This window comes from Mixophyes fleayi, chromosome 4, assembly GCF_038048845.1.
Source record: "Mixophyes fleayi isolate aMixFle1 chromosome 4, aMixFle1.hap1, whole genome shotgun sequence".
Lineage (NCBI taxonomy): Eukaryota > Metazoa > Chordata > Amphibia > Anura > Limnodynastidae > Mixophyes > Mixophyes fleayi.
In genome coordinates, this window is record NC_134405.1 from 223,830,861 (window position 1) to 223,848,617 (window position 17,757).

Sequence of the window (17,757 nt, forward strand, 5' to 3'; positions counted from 1 at the left end):
ACCCTAGTTGATATCCTGTGCTTGAATGTAAGACTGGAACAACTTACCTCTCGTCTTAACTTGCTGTTTTCATTATCGGCTTCCTCATTTCTGAGCGCAAGCTAAAATGATAAAATTCATGGTATATGCCATTTTAATATGAAAGTATTTCAACAATATAATGCATACGTTCACATTAAAGCAAAAACAAGGTTTTCATTACATCACTTACATAGTGTCACGCTGTGCTCTTTACACTATTATCTTAAATTAGTTAATATATGGTTTTACATTTTGTAGCTAATAAATCCAGCTGGTAATGTTTAATAGTCTTCCTGAGCTCATATTTAGCCACTAGAAAATGAACACTCTACATGGGTAAAATAGTAACAGACTGGAAACTTATGAGATATGTTTTACAAATAAATAATATAGTAATATATTTCCCAGAATGCATAGTGCCCCCTCCCCCAACTTCTGACCCCAAATATACGTTTAGAAATTTCAATCTGTGATGTGGTACCATCAATTATGATCTTTACAAAAGTGCAACAAGGGGTTATTCACATAAAAGGTTATCCATTTGAATCAGTAATTATCACTCCAGCTCTTATAAAGAGAAATGCTCAAAAGGAGTACTTTTGGAGATTTCTTAAATACTAGAATTAAGAAAGTCTGCTCTGCAATACAGAAGATTTTCTAAGTTACACTGCATTTGCCACACTCATGTAAAATAAATTATCAATCTTATGCAATAACTACTCTAAATATACCTCAGAACCAATATGCAACTACATAATTTCCGATAGTAGGGAAAAGGGGCCTGATTCATTAAGGATCTTAACTTAAGAAACTTCTTATTTCAGTCTCCTGGACAAAAACATGTTACAATGCAAGGGGTGCAAATTAGTATTCTGTTTTTCACATAAGTTAAATACTGACTGTTTTTTCATGCAGCACACACATACTTGATAGCTTATTTGTACACTGAAATTTAAAGTTGATATCTGTGTGCTACATGAAAAAACAGTCAGTATTTAACTTATGTGCAAAACAGAATACTAATTTGCACCCCTTGCATTGTAACATGGCTTTGTCCAGGAGACTGAAATAAGAAGTTTCTTAAGTTAAGATCCTTAATGAATCAGGCCCAAGATTCTACAGTAATTATGTAATAACTTAAGTATTATTTGTGTAGCGATATAATATATTTTTAAGCATAGTTATGCTTTAGAAAATCTAATCCATTATGAAAGCTGAATAACAGAAATGTTTGTTAAAGTACAATAAGATTTTTCATCAAATTGTATTAAATGGATACTTATTTAGTTAATTTAAAAGCAATATTGTCTGCTAAACGCATTGGAACTGAGACAGTAATGGTGTGATACTATTAAATGGCGTGCAATAAATAAAAGCTATGCCCCAAGGGCGCTATCCAAAACACTGTTCTATCGCTGGTGTGCCTAGTTGCAATAGATTGCAATCACTGATTTCCATTAGGCAATTTAAGTGTTGCAAAATCAATTTCTCTGGTTGGCAGACTTGCCCAGAAAAGTAGCTTGAAGTGTTTTTAGGAAGAAATTGTCCAGTACATGCGACAAATGTAGCGTTATGTACTGTACAGAACATGCAAACATGAAGCTCTTAAAACAGCACTTTCAGTTTGACTCTACTTCTTCAGGAGATAACAATGTTAAAGATCATAGGATCATTGGTGGTGAATATGTGGCATCAAAATTTATATGTGGCATGACCCTATAGCTGTTACTGTTGACTGTTGTAGTTATAAGATTAATCAAAACATAGATGATACTATAGAGCTGAAGGCCATAATCATTAATGTCTGCCATGGCACTAAACACATTACCCACTTGTTCATTAACTTGTTTCTCTTTTTCCAGCTCCTTTCTCATGTCTTTCTGTTCACGCTCTCTCTGCCCCATCTGTCCCTCTAGCTGACGAATTTCTTCCCGTAAAAAACGTGAATCTCTAGTTCCAGTGGACAGCTGCACCATCTGCATTAAATAAAAATTCACAAGGGGAGCATTGATTATAAAAAAAAAATTAAATGTGGCAAGCAGAAGGAAGGATTGGGAAAAAAACCTTGACAAACACTTAGCTTGGATTGAAGAACAAACTGGAATACTGTGCGACAAATCGGTGGATTTACTTTTTGTAAAGTTGGAAAAATAACAGTGTTAAGTAAACATTTTAGCACTATTTCTCATGGGCAGAAAGACTGAATTGTTTCTTTCCTCCAAACTTACAATTCAAATTTGAAAGAAAAATGTAGCAATCTAACTTTCATTCTAACAAATATTGGCAGTGAGCACTTAGGCAACATTAAAATAGCACAAGGCGGCACATTATAGTTTATGGACTAATGGAAATTATTTATCCATGTATTTTATATGCTACAGACAAATTGCTGGTTAGCATTTTCACTTATAATGTTAACAAACATCATCTTCCAGGAAAGCCTATTATTATTATTATCTCATTTAGTGACAACATCCTCCACAGTGCTTTACAATTGGTAACAGACAAAGAGGTAAAAGGGCCCTGTAAGCTTACAATCTATAGAAAAATTTTGATTCATGAGGCTAGATGGCACACATTTCATACCGATCCATGTAGATTGCAATGGGAAAAAGTGCTTAGGGGGCTATATGATTCAGTCACAGGCGCCAGAGGAGACTCCTCTTCACTATCACCGATGGCAGGCTTCCGATTATCTTAGCGGCGAGTGGCAATGGTTTTAAGATAGCAACCAAGCTCCGGAAGCCTGACACAGGTATGTACCTGGAGGTGAGGTAGGACTAACTTCAGCAGCACCCCTGACTCCCTAACAGCTGAGTCCGAGCAGGTCAGGAAAAGTCCTCACTAGGGACAGAATGGCAGTTGGGGATCTGTCCTGTAGACAGGGTGCCATCCCTGGACTGGGACTGAAAAGCAGGGCATACCTTAGCTCGCGGCATCTCAAGCACTACATAGAGAATCGCCTCTTGTTATTCCCTTTCAGAAAGTCTCTTGGAGATTTATCATATTTTTATGGTAAATTGTGCATATGTGCTGTGCATCTTCACTATTCTCTATAAAGTTATAGAATAGTGTTGTGTACATCCTCCTGTTGTTGTAGCACAGCGTTTCCTTGTAGCGGTGCCTGTGAAGAGGGTGTAGAAAAGATGACGTAACTTACCGGACCAGCGATTCAGTGCAGGCAAGTCATTTTTCTTCACCGCGCTAACGATATTAGTGCCAGTCTCCCAATTAATAGCCAAGAAAGTGAGCAAAACATGGCTCACCACAGGCAATTGAATTTGGCTTTCCATGTAACTCGGCCCCACCCCATGCACTGGTCTGGTCAGACCGTTGCAGATGGCTGAAGAAAGACAAGAAAAAAGGCGCAGGAGCACGAAGAAAGAAGACAGATGTTGGGGACTGAATATGTCATAGCCTCTTCAAACAAGAACTGCGGAGTCACCAGCTGTAAGATGTGGAGAAGCAGGAAGTGGCGAGAAGAAGCTCCGTTAAATGTTTACATACATTTTATTAAGACTAGCCACTGTCACCAATGTCAGGCATGAGATCCATGGGCACAAATTCGAGCACCAGGTCCGGAGGCCCCATTAGCTTATTGTTGTAGAACTTTGCACCCTATAATAATTTTCTTTGGGCACAATTGTACAGGCTTGAAAGCATACCATGCACTATTTCAGGCTCTAAGCCTGGGGCCACATTAATTTCAGCCTACAGGTCTGCCTGACAATTTTACCACTCTTAACAGTCTGTGGCCACAGATTAGCCAGAAAGGAAAACACTTTAATTCAGGCACTAAGCCTGTGGAGACAATTCAGGTGCTAGGCCCGCCATCAGGATTTCAGCACCAGTTTTAACAAGAGTACACCTAGTACATACCTGCCTTTCTGATCCTCATTTGCTGCCGAAATCCTGATCGCCATTTCTGTGCAGTGGTCACTTGACATGTAATTCTCCTTGTATCCTACAATTCTGCACAGTGTGGTCAGGCAAGCATTAAAGGTAGGTCAGGGGTGTTTCCTACTGTATCCTGTGCATCCACTGTGTATTGTGTTGAAGTGTTTGCATTGCCTTGTAACTGTTGTGTACTGTTTGCTGCTGTTCTCCACTAACCATCTTATTGTACAATATAGTGGGTAGGTGTTAGACAGTCGCGGCGGCCGCGGGCACCGCCGCGACACACATTACCTCCTTCCGACGTATTCTTCCTTCCGGTATTTCGGGCCGACCGTTGCCAGGGCAACGGCCGGACGCCGAAAATAGTCTGTAGGCGCTCCGGCAGGCTGAGTAGCCGGGCGCATGTGTAACAGGTCAGCCTGTGGGCTGATTAAAGTAATCTACAGGGGCTGTGCATGATTCAGAGCTAGGCTCTGATTGGCGGCCTTTGGTACTTAAGGCAGTGAGGTCTGCAGCCTCACTGCCGTTTATAGTTTCTCTGCCACACTCCTGCTGACCTGCTTGTTTCCTGTACCTGCCTTTGTTCCTGTCCCTGTCCCGTGGACACTCTATTGGATTTCCCGTGTATGACCCCTTGCCTGGATTTGGACCCTGACTGTTTGCTCGTGACCCTGACCTTCCTGCCTGGATTTGGACCTTGCTACCGTGCCTATGACCATTGACCTCGGCTTGTGTATTGGATTCCCTGTCTGCTGCCGGCCCTCGACCCTTGCCTGGATTTCACTCCGCTTTCCCGGGTTCTCCCTAGTCGGTACGCACTTCACGACCCTCTGCTAGTCTGCGGCCAAGTCTGTCCCCACCACTAGGGGCTCCAGTGAATACCTGACTGGCAGAGCAGACTCCAGGTTGTGTTGTACCGGCTAGAGGGGTTCCTAACATTATAACCGGCCTAAAAACAGACGTTCCGGAGACGAAGTTGGGATGGATGAAAGCGGAACCAAATAGTCTCCTTTTCAAGCCCTGGCGGGTCATGTTGAGACCCTGTACCAGATGGTCCGGGGATTGTCCCAGCATTTGTCGGTCCAGGAGGAGGACCACCGGACTACACTAGCCATTTCCGGTTCCCCCAATGAACCCAAGTTAAATTTGCCAGACCGGTTCTCCGGAAACAGAGTCCTGTTCCGGAATTTTAAAGAAAGCTGCAAGCTCTATTTTCGACTGAAACCTCAGTCTTCTGGTTCAGAACAGCAGAGAGTTGGAATTGTCATCTCCCTCCTGCAGGGTGACCCCCAGTCCTGGGCTTTCACCCTACCACAGTCGAGTCCTATCATGCAATCGTTGGACGCTTTCTTTAACGCATTGGGTCTCCTCTACGATGACCCAGATCGAGTTGCCTCTGCCGAGGCTCATCTACGGGCCTTAAAGCAAGGTCAGCGTTCGGCAGAAGAATACTGCGCTGAATTCCGCAGATGGTCGCCTGACAGTGAGTGGAACGGTCCAGCGTTATACAGCCAGTTTCGCCTAGGACTGTCAGAGGAGATTAAGGATTCACTTGTGCAGTATCCTTCCCCCGCCTCATTGGAAAGCCTTATGCAGCTTGCTATTAAAATTGACAGAAGAATCAAGGAGAGGAGGACAGAGAAAGAGGCATCTTCTTGTTTGTCTGCATTTGTTCCAGCTTCTATGGAGGTTGAGAAGCCTACGCAGTCAGGGGCGCTTCGCCTCTCTCCTGACGAAAGAGACAGAAGACGGTCACAAGGCCTATGCCTTTATTGTGGTAAGAAAGGCTATTTCTCCTGCTCTTGCCCTTACAAACCTGAGAAAGGAGCATGTCTGGGAAAGGTCCACTTAGGTCTGCAAGTTGTTTCCCAAAAGAATGCTGTCCTGATTCCCGCACAAGTCACTTTTGGTGCCAGTTCCGTGGCCCTGTCGGACTTCATTGATAGTGGAGCTGCAGGCAATTTCCTTGATATCGGGTTCGCCCGCTCCACTGGGATTCCGCCTGTAAAGCTCAAATCCGCTATTACAGTCTGTGGCTTAGATGGGAATCCATTGCCTGGAGGCAAGATTGAATGGGAGACTCCCCTATTACACTTGAACATTGGAGCGCTTCATTCAGAGTCCACAACGTTCCTCCTTATTGACTGCTCATTGGTTCCATTGGTCCTAGGCCATCCTTGGCTTTCTCGTCACAACCCTGTTGTGGATTGGGAGAAAGGAGAAATTGTTCAGTGGAGCTCGTATTGTTCACAGTCTTGCTTGACTCTGCCTCTGCGAATGATCCAGTCTATTCCGGAGCAACTTCCCTCACAATACCACGAGTTCTGGGATGTGTTTTCCAAGAAAGCTGCGGATACTTTACCACCTCACCGTGACTTCGACTGCGCCATCGAGCTCATACCTGGTTCCAAGTTACCCAAGGGACGCTTGTATTCTCTCTCGGGTCCCGAGACCAAATCCATGCAGGATTATATTGAGGAGAATTTGGAAAAGGGGTTCATCAGGCCATCCAAATCTCCAGTAGGAGCTGGATGTTTTTTTTGTGTCTAAAAAAGACGGAGGACTAAGACCCTGTATTGACTACAGAGGATTGAACCTCATCACATTTAAAAACAACTATGCACTTCCTCTCATCTCCGTATTGTTCGACCAATTAAGAGGTGCAACAGTCTTCACCAAAATCGATCTTCGAGGTGCATATAACCTCATCCGGATCAGAGAAAAAGATGATTGGAAGACGGCATTCAATACACTTTCTGGCCACTACAAATATCTGGTCATGCCGTTTGGTCTTAGTAACGCGCCTGCGGTGTTCCAAGATCTGATCAAAGAGGTGCTACGGGAGTTCCTTGGTCATTTTGTGGTCGTCTATTTGGACGACATCCTCATATATTCCAAATCATTATCTGTACATTAGGGTCATGTCAGACAAGTTCTACAGAAATTGCGAGAGCACCGCCTCTATGCTAAATTAGAAAAATGTGAATTTGAGGTGCAGAAAGTATCCTTTCTAGGTTTTGTAATCTCCTCTGAGGGATTCTCCATGGATCCAACTAAGGTACAAGCTATCCTGGATTGGGTACAACCGAATAATCTCAAGGCGGTACAAAGGTGCCTGGGCTTCGCCAATTATTATAGAAGATTAATTTGCGATTTTGCTGAGATTCTGGCTCCTATTGTCACCTTGACTCGCAAAGGAATGGATCCAACTAACTGGTCACCCCAGGCAATAACAGCGTTTAAGACTTTAAAGAAAGCGTTTGTATCAGCTCAGGTCCTTAGACATCCAGATCCTGAATTACCGTTTGTTCTTGAAGTTGATGCTTCCGACGTCGTTGCTGGTGCCATCTTGTCTCAAAAAGATCCCCATACTCGCCGCCTACATTCTTGTGCCTACTTTTCCCGTCAGTTCTCCTCAGCAGAAGCCAACTATGATGTGGGTAACCGGGAACTATTGGCAATCAAATGGGCCTTTGAGGAGTGGCGACATTGGCTAGAAGGCGCTACACATCAGATCTCTGTTATAACTGATCACAAGAATCTACAATACATACAGTCGGCCAAACGCTTGAACCCCAGACAGGCTTGTTGGTCGCTGTTCTTCACCCGTTTTAACTTTGTGATCACCTACCGTCCAGGTTCTAAAAATGTCCGAGCAGATGCTCTGTCCAAAAGCTTCCTGGCACATCATGTTCCGGTTACTAGTCCTGAGCCTATCATTCCCACTTCCATGATCCATGCTGGGTTAACCCAAGACCTGAGCTGCACCCTGCAAAGATTTCAAAGGTTAGCTCCTGATAAAAACTCCGGTGGGATGCTTATTTGTCCCCGTTCATTTAAGGAAGGCAGTCCTGGCTGAGGCACATGATAGTAAGACTGCTGGACATCCTGGAATACAGAAGACTTTGGAGATCCTCTCCCGTACTGTCTGGTGGCCATCTTTGTCTGCTGATGTCAAGACTTATGTCCTCTCTTGTGAGGGTTGTGCCAGGAGTAAGGTCCCCAGGAGTCGTCCTGTAGGCCACTTGCTTCCATTGCCTATTCCTGCAAAACCCTGGACACACTTGTCTAAGGACTTTATAGTTGACCTGCAACTCTCTGTAGGACACAACACCATCTGGGTGGTAGTTGACCACTTCAGCAAGATGTCACACTTTATACCACTACCCAGGATCCCTGGTGCTCGAGATCTGGCCATTCTGTTCATCCAGCATATATTCCGGCTCCATGGACTTCCTACTGACATCGTTTCCGATCGCGGTTCCCAATTCGTGGCACAATTCTGGAAGTCTTTTTGTACCCTTCTTGGGATCAAGAATTTGCGTATAATAATTCATGTCACTCATCTACCAAAACCTCTCCATTTTACGGCAATTTTGGTTTTCACCCCAGACCTAATTCCTTGTACTCTCTCAAGTCCGCTGGTATTCCGGAAATTCGTTCCACGGCCAGGGATCTCAAAGTCATCTGCAAAAAAGTGCAGTCGTCATTGAGACAAGCCTCATTTTTTGCAAAAAAAAATTCGGACCACCACCGTACGACCTGCTCCCTCAAAGTGGGCCAGAAAGTGTGGCTGTCTACACACAATATTAGGCTCAGACAGCCTTGCAAAAAACTGGGGCCTAAATTCATTCCTCATTATCAAGAAGATTAATGCTGTAGCATTCAGATTGAAAATCTGAGGATCCCCAACACATTCCATTGTTCTCTGCTTAAGCCCGTGTTATACCAGAATCAGTTCCAGTCTTCGAGTTCTCCTGTACGGAACACGAACAAATACATCATTCATAAGATCCTTGATTCTAAGAGAGTGCAGGGGCAGGTGCACTTCCTAGTTCAATGGAGGAATCGTGGTTTGGAAGAGCGGTCGTGGATTCCACAAAGACTGCTTCATGCTGCCAAACAGTTAAAATAATTTTTCAAAAAATTCCCTAGGAAACGTGGATGTCGAAGTTCTTTGACCCCTCCTCAAGGGGGAGGTACTGTTAGACAGTCGCGGCGGCCGCGACACACATTACCTCCTTCCGACATCCCTATGATGACCGGGACGTCACTTCCGGTATTTTGGGCTGACCATTGCCAGGGCAATGGCTGGACGCCGAAAATAGTCTGTAGGCGCTCCGGCAGGCTGAGTAGTCAGGCGCATGTGTAACAGGTCAGCCTGTGGGCTGATTAAAGTAATCTACAGGGGCTGTGCATGATTCAGAGCTAGGCTCTGATTGGTGGCCTTTGGTACTTAAGGCAGTGAGGTCTGCAGCCTCACTGCCGGTTATAGTTTCTCTGCCACAGTCCTGCTGACCTGCTTGTTTCCTGTCCCTGTCCCGTGGACACTCTATTGGATTTCCCATGTATGACCCCTTGCCCGTTTGCTCGTGACCCTGACCTTCCTGCCTGTATTTGGACCTTGCTACCGTGCCTGTGACCCTTGACCTCGGCTTGTGTATTGGATTCCCTGTCTGCTGCCGGCCCTCGACCCTTGCCTGGACTTCACTCCGCTTTCCCGGGTTCTCCCTAGTCGGTACGCACTTCACGACCCTCTGCTAGTCTGCGGCCAAGTCTGTCCCCACCACTAGGGGCTCCAGTGAACACCTGACTGGCAGAGCAGACTCCGGGTTGCGTTGTACCGGCTAGAGGGGTTCCTAACAGTAGGGTCTGGTCAAGAAAAAAAGCACTACAGCTAGTTGGCTGCAGTGTCACACATAGACCCAGTGCAGTTGTTAGAGCTTTATTCTAACTAGCCTAGAGTGGATGGGATACACTAGATGTAGTTTATGGCCAATCTGGTTTGTGGGAAGGGGTTTGTTCTCTTTGTTCCCACAGCAGCTAAAATACTGTAATATATGTGTACACATCAATCAAGAAAACAGACGTTCAGGTGAGTGGTCCCTGTCTTTGTTTGTCCTTGTGCATCCGTTTTTTTTCCTCCCTTTACGCGGGGCGTTGTTGATTAAGGTTACAGAGAGCGAGATCTGAATATGGCAAGACGCTGGGGAATACCTGTAAGGACAACTGGTACAAGACATTCAAGTATAATTGATACACCCCTACCTGTGGCCCTTTTGTGAATGTCCCATTGGTTGCCTTGTAATCAGGAAAGATCTCTGTGCATCTTGGCATTTCCCACAGGCGCTTCATTGGCAAAATGTTGCAATTAAAGCGATTATCTGTCACTGAGTATTACATAGGTTCATTGCCCATTTCTCTCTTTGCTTATAAGTCTGTTCACTACAGGTGTCCCTCTATTTGTCTCCCATCTGTCAGGTATATAATTTACCTGTTCCTGCTAAATGGCCATCAGGAACCAGATGCCTAATGTGCAGCTTGCAAAGCAGAGGATCATGGCAGGCTAAATTCTGAGGGGAACACAGCCAAAATGGCGGAACCAGCTTGGGCAAAGTCCTGGCTCAGTACACTGTAGAGCTAAGTCGACTTGCTGTGTGTGACGAGACTGGGTAACAATCTGGGCAATATTGAACCAATCCGGTCTGTCAGTCAATGGGCCCATTGGATTACACCGGCCCACAACATTGTTATTAAATGCCACCTGATGGCCAGATCCTGCTTTGCTTTGTGTCCCAGGAAGAAGGGATCACCTTTGTGTCACAGGAAATATGGAACAGCTGGAGCCCCTCTGACAAATTAATGTAATTGGGGAAAACGGGAGTGTCTGGCCCCTATCTAAAATCAAAAGGTGGATTTATGGTATTGACTGAACACTGTCCTAAGCATGTATACAACAGACTTTATGGCAGGGGATCAGCAGGGGACTTCATCTGTTGTCAGACTCTTTCCCCTACCCGTGTTACCACCCAATTTCCCCTTGTCATCAATAAACATGGACTGTGTCCGGGGAATAATGCCCAGGGAAAAACCCAGGGCTGGGGGAATTTGGTAGAATTGAAAAAAGGGGACCCCGGAGGGACGGGTGTGGTACTAATATACGGCACTGATATGCCCGACACACTTTAGACCAGCTAAATACCAATGAGGATAACAGCAACAAGGTAGAAATATCCACTTCCCATATAATAGATGTGACTGGATCACTTATAAATAACTTATGGTATAAATTTATTTAAAGGAAATAGTACAGGGCGCTTATTTATATAATTGCACATGCACTTATGTTTGATATTGTGTATATTTTGGTAAGTGAAATCTTTACATTTCTGAGACAGGGTGGCATAGGCGGTCCATCCAGTCACAGATTTCTAGTGGCAAGTGGTGGGATAACCGCAGGCGGCTTTTCGTGAACCAATCAGGAGAGCAGAGTTATTCAGGAGAGGAATAACTGCAGCCAGAACGCACAGGATGTCTGATTACACCGTGTCCAGGGCAGACCTCGAGACTCTGTGCAGTGCCAAGGGCAGTTGACGACCGGGAGCTAGGTACCCCAGACAGCAGATATCCCTGCTCAACAGCCTGCAGTGACCTCTACCCAGCAGATTGTACCCGCACAACCAGCCCCTCTATCCTATGATGAGAGCAGGGCTGCCGGGCTAAATATCCAGCTAGCGGTCTTAGGGGACAACGCATCTGCAGCTGAGCGGGCACAGGTCATCGAGGCATGGCGCCAAGAAGGAAGGGCACCAGCCAGCAGGCCAGGTGGGAGACGACCCCTAGAGGATCAGAACGGTCATCTCTACCTTGCCCTAAATTTGAGGACTGTGTTGGGAATATTGATGCGCACCTGCAGGTATTTAAAAGGACCTGCAGGCTACACGCTGTACACAGAGAGGAATGGGTTAAGCATCTGGTGCCTACACTCCAAGGACGTGCAGTGGAGGCCTACTGTGGGGTGCCTACATAGGACCGTGTGGACTATGATATAGTGAAAAGGGTGCTCCTTAAACTGTACACTATTACCCCAGAGACCCATCGTCTGAAGTTCCGGAACTTTACAAAGGATCTCCACGCCACCCATTTTGACAACCTGCTGCGGGAGTCTGCCAGGAAGTGAGTGAATAGACTCGATGTGCCAAGAGCAGTTTCACCGACTGTGCACACCGGAGCTGACAGAATGGGTGCTGGACAGGAAGCCAGGCACCCTGGAAGCAGCCGCCCAGCTGGCAGATCAGTATGTGGCAGTGAGGTCACACTGGCAGAAGTGCCAGGTTAACAGTCAACACCAAAGGTCTATACAAACAGGGGGACAAGCCTCTTCTACTCACCCCCAAAAGCAAGTATCAAACCCTACGGGTACCACCTGCCAGCCACCACCCCGCCCTGTCCCTGGGAATCAGAGACCATTTGAGCCCAAAATGGAGAAGAAGTGCTACAGCTGCGAGAAAATCGGTCATTTAAGGATGGACTGTCCCACAGCCCCAGCATCCCAAACTTGTGCCCCTAATCCGAGTCCTGGGGCCCGGCTGACTTGCTTGACTGGCAAAGATGAGCCATTGGAGACCGTTTCCACCTCTGCCAGCCCAATGGAGTGTGGCGTGTCTGAAGATGACTCAGCGGAGAGAGTCACCTGTGTGTCCAAAAGACCCCCCAAAAACATGTGGAGGAACCTGAAGTCTGTTTAAGTGGGACCCCTGCAAGGTGAAGAACTGAGACTCGGGGGGCCTCAATTACCTTTGACAGTCTCCATCTTATTGATTCTTCTGCAGTACTGCAGGATAGCACTGCCAAAGTTACTGTGGCAGATGGACTGGAGAAAGAAGTGCCTCCAGCAAGGGTGTATCTGGACTGGAGAGATGGCCAGGAGTTGCGAGATGTTGTTGTTATGGATGGCCTCCCAACTGATGTGATTTTGGGCCACAATGTTGGGGGTGGAATTGTGACCGCATTTCTCAACTCTATTACCTGGAGCCAAGCTGCTAAACTACAGTCTTTAGGATCTACACTTGCACAACCCAGCCCAGAGGAAAAGACCACAGCTGCTAGAAAACAGCTATCACCAGCAACCAAAGCTTCAGCCAGCCCACAGGAAAAGACCACATCTGTTATTTCTTCAGGAAACAGCCAGCCCTTTGCCTCTGGAAAGACTATGTCCCCTAGCAACACAAAGGATGTTGAACCTTGCCAACATAATATTGTGGGGGTGCCCAGTGATGCTCCTGTCCTTAGCAGTATGCCAGCTCCAGCAGTGAGTATAGCTGACCAAAGTGCACCCATTTGACTGACCCAGACTTTAGTACTCTAGCAAAGCCCCTGACAGATCTCACTAAGAAGAAACTCCCCAAAGTATTTGACTGGACACCGGCTTGTGAGCTGACATTTCAGTCTTTAAAGGAAGCCCTGGTTTATGCTCCAGTACTGTTGGCGCCTAACTATGACAAGGACTTTATTGAACAAACTGATGCGTCGTATTGGTACCAGATACTACTATTTTTCCGGATTTTAATCTTTATCTGTTTTAGTCTACCTGCCATTATTTTGTTTTGTCTTATAATACTTTACCTACCTTTACTCTGTTTTGTTTCTTTTCTTCCTGATTTTACACTTGCCTGTTACTTTTTTTACTATATATTTTTTACTATTTGTACCTGTTTTTATTCTGACCTGTTTCATTGCCCTTAGTATCTCTCTGTCCTGTTGCTCCATGCCTCCCACGCCCTAACTTTGTTATTGTCTCCCATTTTGCCACTGTCTCTCATTTTGCCATTGTCTTCCATTTTGCCATTGTCTCCCTGTTGTCTTCCATATTGCCACTGTCTCCCTACCCTGTTTTATCTATATTTCTCTGTCCTCTTTCTCTTTATCTCACTGTTCTGTTACTCCTTGCCTCCCTGCCTTATTTCCTGTTTTTGTCTTCCCAGCCCTCCCCGCCTGATCTTTAGCTTCATCATACAAGGCCTCTCTTACCGACCTCATCCCCTTCGCTCTTGGTCTCCCTTCCTACTCCCTCCACCCTCTTTTTGCCATTTCTCTCCCTACTATGCCTCCCTGCTCTCGTTCCATACCCACACTCTCCCCCTGCCCTACCTCTCCTGCCCCTCCCCGCCCTCCCCCGCGTACTGCCCTTCTTGCTAACCTCATCCCCATCTCCCCCCTCTCCTCTCCCCCCTTCTCATGTGCCCTCTGGAATGCTAGATCAGTCCGCAACAAACTGACTGCTATCCACGACCTCTTTTTATCCAACTCCCTTAACCTCCTTGCCATTACTGAAACATGGCTCTCCGATTCTGACACCGCCTCCCCCGCTGCCCTCTCCTATGGTGGCCTCACCTTCACCCACTCCACCAGACCTGGTGCCCGCCCAGGCGGGGAAGTGGGCTTCCTCCTATCCCCCACCTGTACTTTTCGCGTCATTCCCCCTGAACCCTCCCTCTCCTTCTCCTCCTTTGAAGCCCACTCCATCCACCTCTTTTACCCCATCCATCTCCGTGTCACGGTCATCTACCGCCCCCCTGGCCCCACCTCCCTCTTCCTTGACAACTTTGCTGCCTGGCTTCCTCACCACCTCTCCTCCATCATCCTTGGCGACTTTAACTTCCCCATGGACAATCCCACTGACCCTGCTTCGAGCAAACTGCTCACCCTTTCTTCCTCACTTGGTCTTACCCAATGGACCTCCTCCTCTACCCACTGCCTTGGTCACTCCCTTGACCTTGTCTTCTCCTACCTCTGTAGTTTCTCTGACTTCTCCATCTCTCCCTTTCCTCTATCCGATCACCATCTCCTCTCCTTCTCTCTCTCCTCTTCTCCTGCACCCCCCCCCCGCCAAAACCTACTCTATCCATACGCAACCTTGACGCTCTTAACCCGGCCTCTCTGTCCTCCTCTCTCGATACCCTCCTTTTTCCCCTTTCCTCCCTGGCCTGCCCCAACCAGGCGGTCTCCCTCTACAATCTCACCCTCACCTCTGCTCTGGATGCGGTTGCCCCTGCCCACTCCGTCCACCCTCGCTGTTCCAAACCCCAACCCTGGCACTCCAAATTTACCCGCTTCCTCCAAAAATGCTCCCGTACCGCTAAACGCCACTGGAGAAAATCCAGCTCCCTAGCGGACTTCCTCCACTTTAAATTCATCCTTTCATCATACAGCTCTGCCCTCTCTCTTGCTAAACAATCTTTCTTTAAATCCCTCATCTCTTCCCAATCCTCTAATCCCTGCCGCCTCTTCGCCACATTCAGCACTCTCCTGGCCCCACCCCCTCCTCCCTGACTGCCTCCGACTTCGCCTCCTTTTTCTCCTCCAAAATTGAGGCCATCCGACTTGATATCTCCTCCTCCACTCTCTCATCCACCCCCCCTCTTTTCCGTACTTCCCTCCCTAGCCACCTTCCCTTCCACTCCTTCCACCCCACCACCGGCGAGGAAGTCCACTCTCTCATTTCATCCTCCCCCCCCCATCTACCTGTCCCCTTGATCCCATCCCCTCCCACCTTCTTCACTCCCTTTCCCCCACCACCTGCTCCCACCTCACTCACCTCTTCAATCTTTCCCTCTCCACCGGCATCTTCCCCTCCTCCTTCAAACATGCTCTCGTATCCCCCATCCTTAAGAAACCTAATCTTGACCCTACTTCTCCCTCTAACTATCGCCCCATTTCACTTCTCCCCTTTGCCTCCAAAATCCTCGAGAGGCTCGTCTGCAGCCGTCTTTCCTCCTACCTTTCCGAACACTCCCTCCTTGATCCCCTCCAGTCTGGTTTCCGCCCCCTTCACTCCACTGAAACGGCCCTAGCTAAAGTCACCAACGATCTCCTCTCTGCTAAAGCCAGGGGCCACTTCTCTCTTCTCATCCTCCTTGATCTGTCTGCAGCCTTCGACACCGTCGACCACCCCTTCCTCCTCCACACCCTCCAGTCCTTTCGCCTCTCCGGCCCTGTCTTGTCCTGGTTCACCTCGTACCTTGCTGACCGATCCTTCTCGGTCACCACATCTGGTTCTCTCTCCCCCCTGTCCTCCCTTCCAGTCGGGGTCCCTCAGGGCTCCGTCCTGGGACCCTTACTCTTCTCTCTATACACCTCTTCCCTGGGTGAACTCATCAGCTCCTATGGCCTCAACTACCACCTCTACGCTGACGACACTCAACTTTACCTCTCCTCTCCTGATCTCTCTCCCTCCCTCCTCTCTAGGGTGTCCGCCTGCCTCTCTGCCATCTCCTCCTGGATGTCCTCTCGATTCCTCAAACTCAACCTCGCCAAAACAGAACTCATAGTCTTTTTTCCCTCTCATACCTCGCCCCCTGCTGACCTCGCTATCACTGTCGACAACACCTCTATCTCCCCTGTCCCCCAACTTCGCTGCCTCGGTGTCATCCTCGACTCCTCTCTCTCCTTCAGCCCCCACATTCTCTCTCTTGCGAAATCCTGCCGCTTCCAGCTGCGTAACATCGCTCGCATCCGGCCCTTCCTCTCCCAAGATGCCACCAAGTGTCTTATTCACTCTCTGATCATCTCCCGCTTGGACTACTGCAACCTCCTCCTTACTGGCCTGCCCCAATCTCATCTCGCTCCCCTTCGATCTGTTCTTAACACAGCCGCTAGGCTTATCTTCCTTTCTCGCCGCTCCGCGTCTGTCTCCCCCTCTACCTTTCCATTCACTGGCTCCCCTTCCCCTACAGAATCCTCTTCAAGCTTCTCACTCTTACATACAAGGCCCTCGCCAACTCCACTGCACCCTACATCTCCACCCTCCTCTCTATTTATGCTCCTTCCCGCCCTCTCCAATCAGCCAATGACCGTCGCCTCTCTTCTCCCCTGATCACCTCCTCCCATGCGCGTATCCAAGACTTCGCCCGCGCTGCCCCCCTCCACTGGAACAAGCTCCCTCCCTCTATCAGAACCTGCCCTAATCTGTCCAGTTTCAAACGGGCTCTAAAAACCCACCTTTTTCTTAAAGCCTTCCAGTCTCCCACTTAACTCCCTACAAGATCTTCTGCCTCTTCCCCTTCACTCCCCTTCCCTTATCCTCCTTCTCTCCCTCCCTCGTGTCTCTCTGTCTGTATACCCCACCCCTTAGATTGTACGCTCCTTTGAGCAGGGTCATCTCTCCTCCTGTCTTCACCACTTTTAACTCTGCTCTCCAGCTACCTTGCCCTCCTCCTCCCCGTTCCCTCTTGCTCCCTCCTCTCCACTCTGGGGGTTTCCCTGCCTTCCGTGCCCTCTTGGGCTCCGCCGTATGCGGGACCTTCCCCTCTCCCCTCCCCCGCCCCTCTAGCTGTGCTTTGAGATCTCGGAGTTACTGTGCATTTTGTTTACTGTATCGTGTTGTCTCACCTTTGTATTGTAACTTTGTTTGTCCCTGTACGGCGCTACGGATACCTAGTGGCGCCCTATAAATAAAAATGAATAATAATAATAATAATAATAATAATAATAATAATAATAATGTATTGCATTGTGTGGGCAGTGAAAAAACTACAACCTTATTTCTATGGACGACATTTTACTGTAGTGACTAAGTATAATCCTTTAAAGTGGCTAGACCTCGGGGGAAATTGTCCGTTTGTAGCGCTGGAGCTTTGCACTTCAAATTTATGACTGACATAATTCACAAGCAAGGAAAGGCTCACAGCAATGCGGATGGACTGTCTCAGCAGGAAGAGCCGGATACTCTAGTAGACTGCAGACCAGTAGCCAAATCATTGGGACATGACACGCCGGTTGCCGCACGGACAAGGAGGGGGGAAATTATGACTGGATCACTTATAAATAACTTACGGTATAAATTTATTCAAAGGAAATAGAGCAGGGCACTTTTTTGTATAATTGCACATGCACTTATTTTTGATATTGTGTATATTTTGGAAAGGGAAATCCTTAATTTTCTTAATTTATGTCGAATTTTAGCATATCAGGCAGTTTTAATAACCTTCACATGTTAAAAGCGACGTTCCAGAATATCTGCAGTCAGAAGTGACGTCATTTGTAATGGCCGGACTGACC

At 47.3% G+C, this 17,757-nt stretch overlaps 1 protein-coding gene across 1 annotated transcript in view; it reads right to left on the bottom strand.

The window, feature by feature from the left end:
• Positions 1 to 17,757, bottom strand: part of CEP290 (centrosomal protein 290) — a 222,067-nt gene that overhangs the window by 190,509 nt on the left and 13,801 nt on the right. Inside the window, exons 6-7 of the mRNA XM_075209376.1 lie at positions 1,854 to 1,997; positions 48 to 101 (exon numbers count right to left, since the gene is read on the bottom strand). Of these exons, the coding sequence (XP_075065477.1) occupies positions 48 to 101; positions 1,854 to 1,997 (198 nt within the window). The remainder of the gene's footprint in view (positions 1 to 47; positions 102 to 1,853; positions 1,998 to 17,757) is intronic.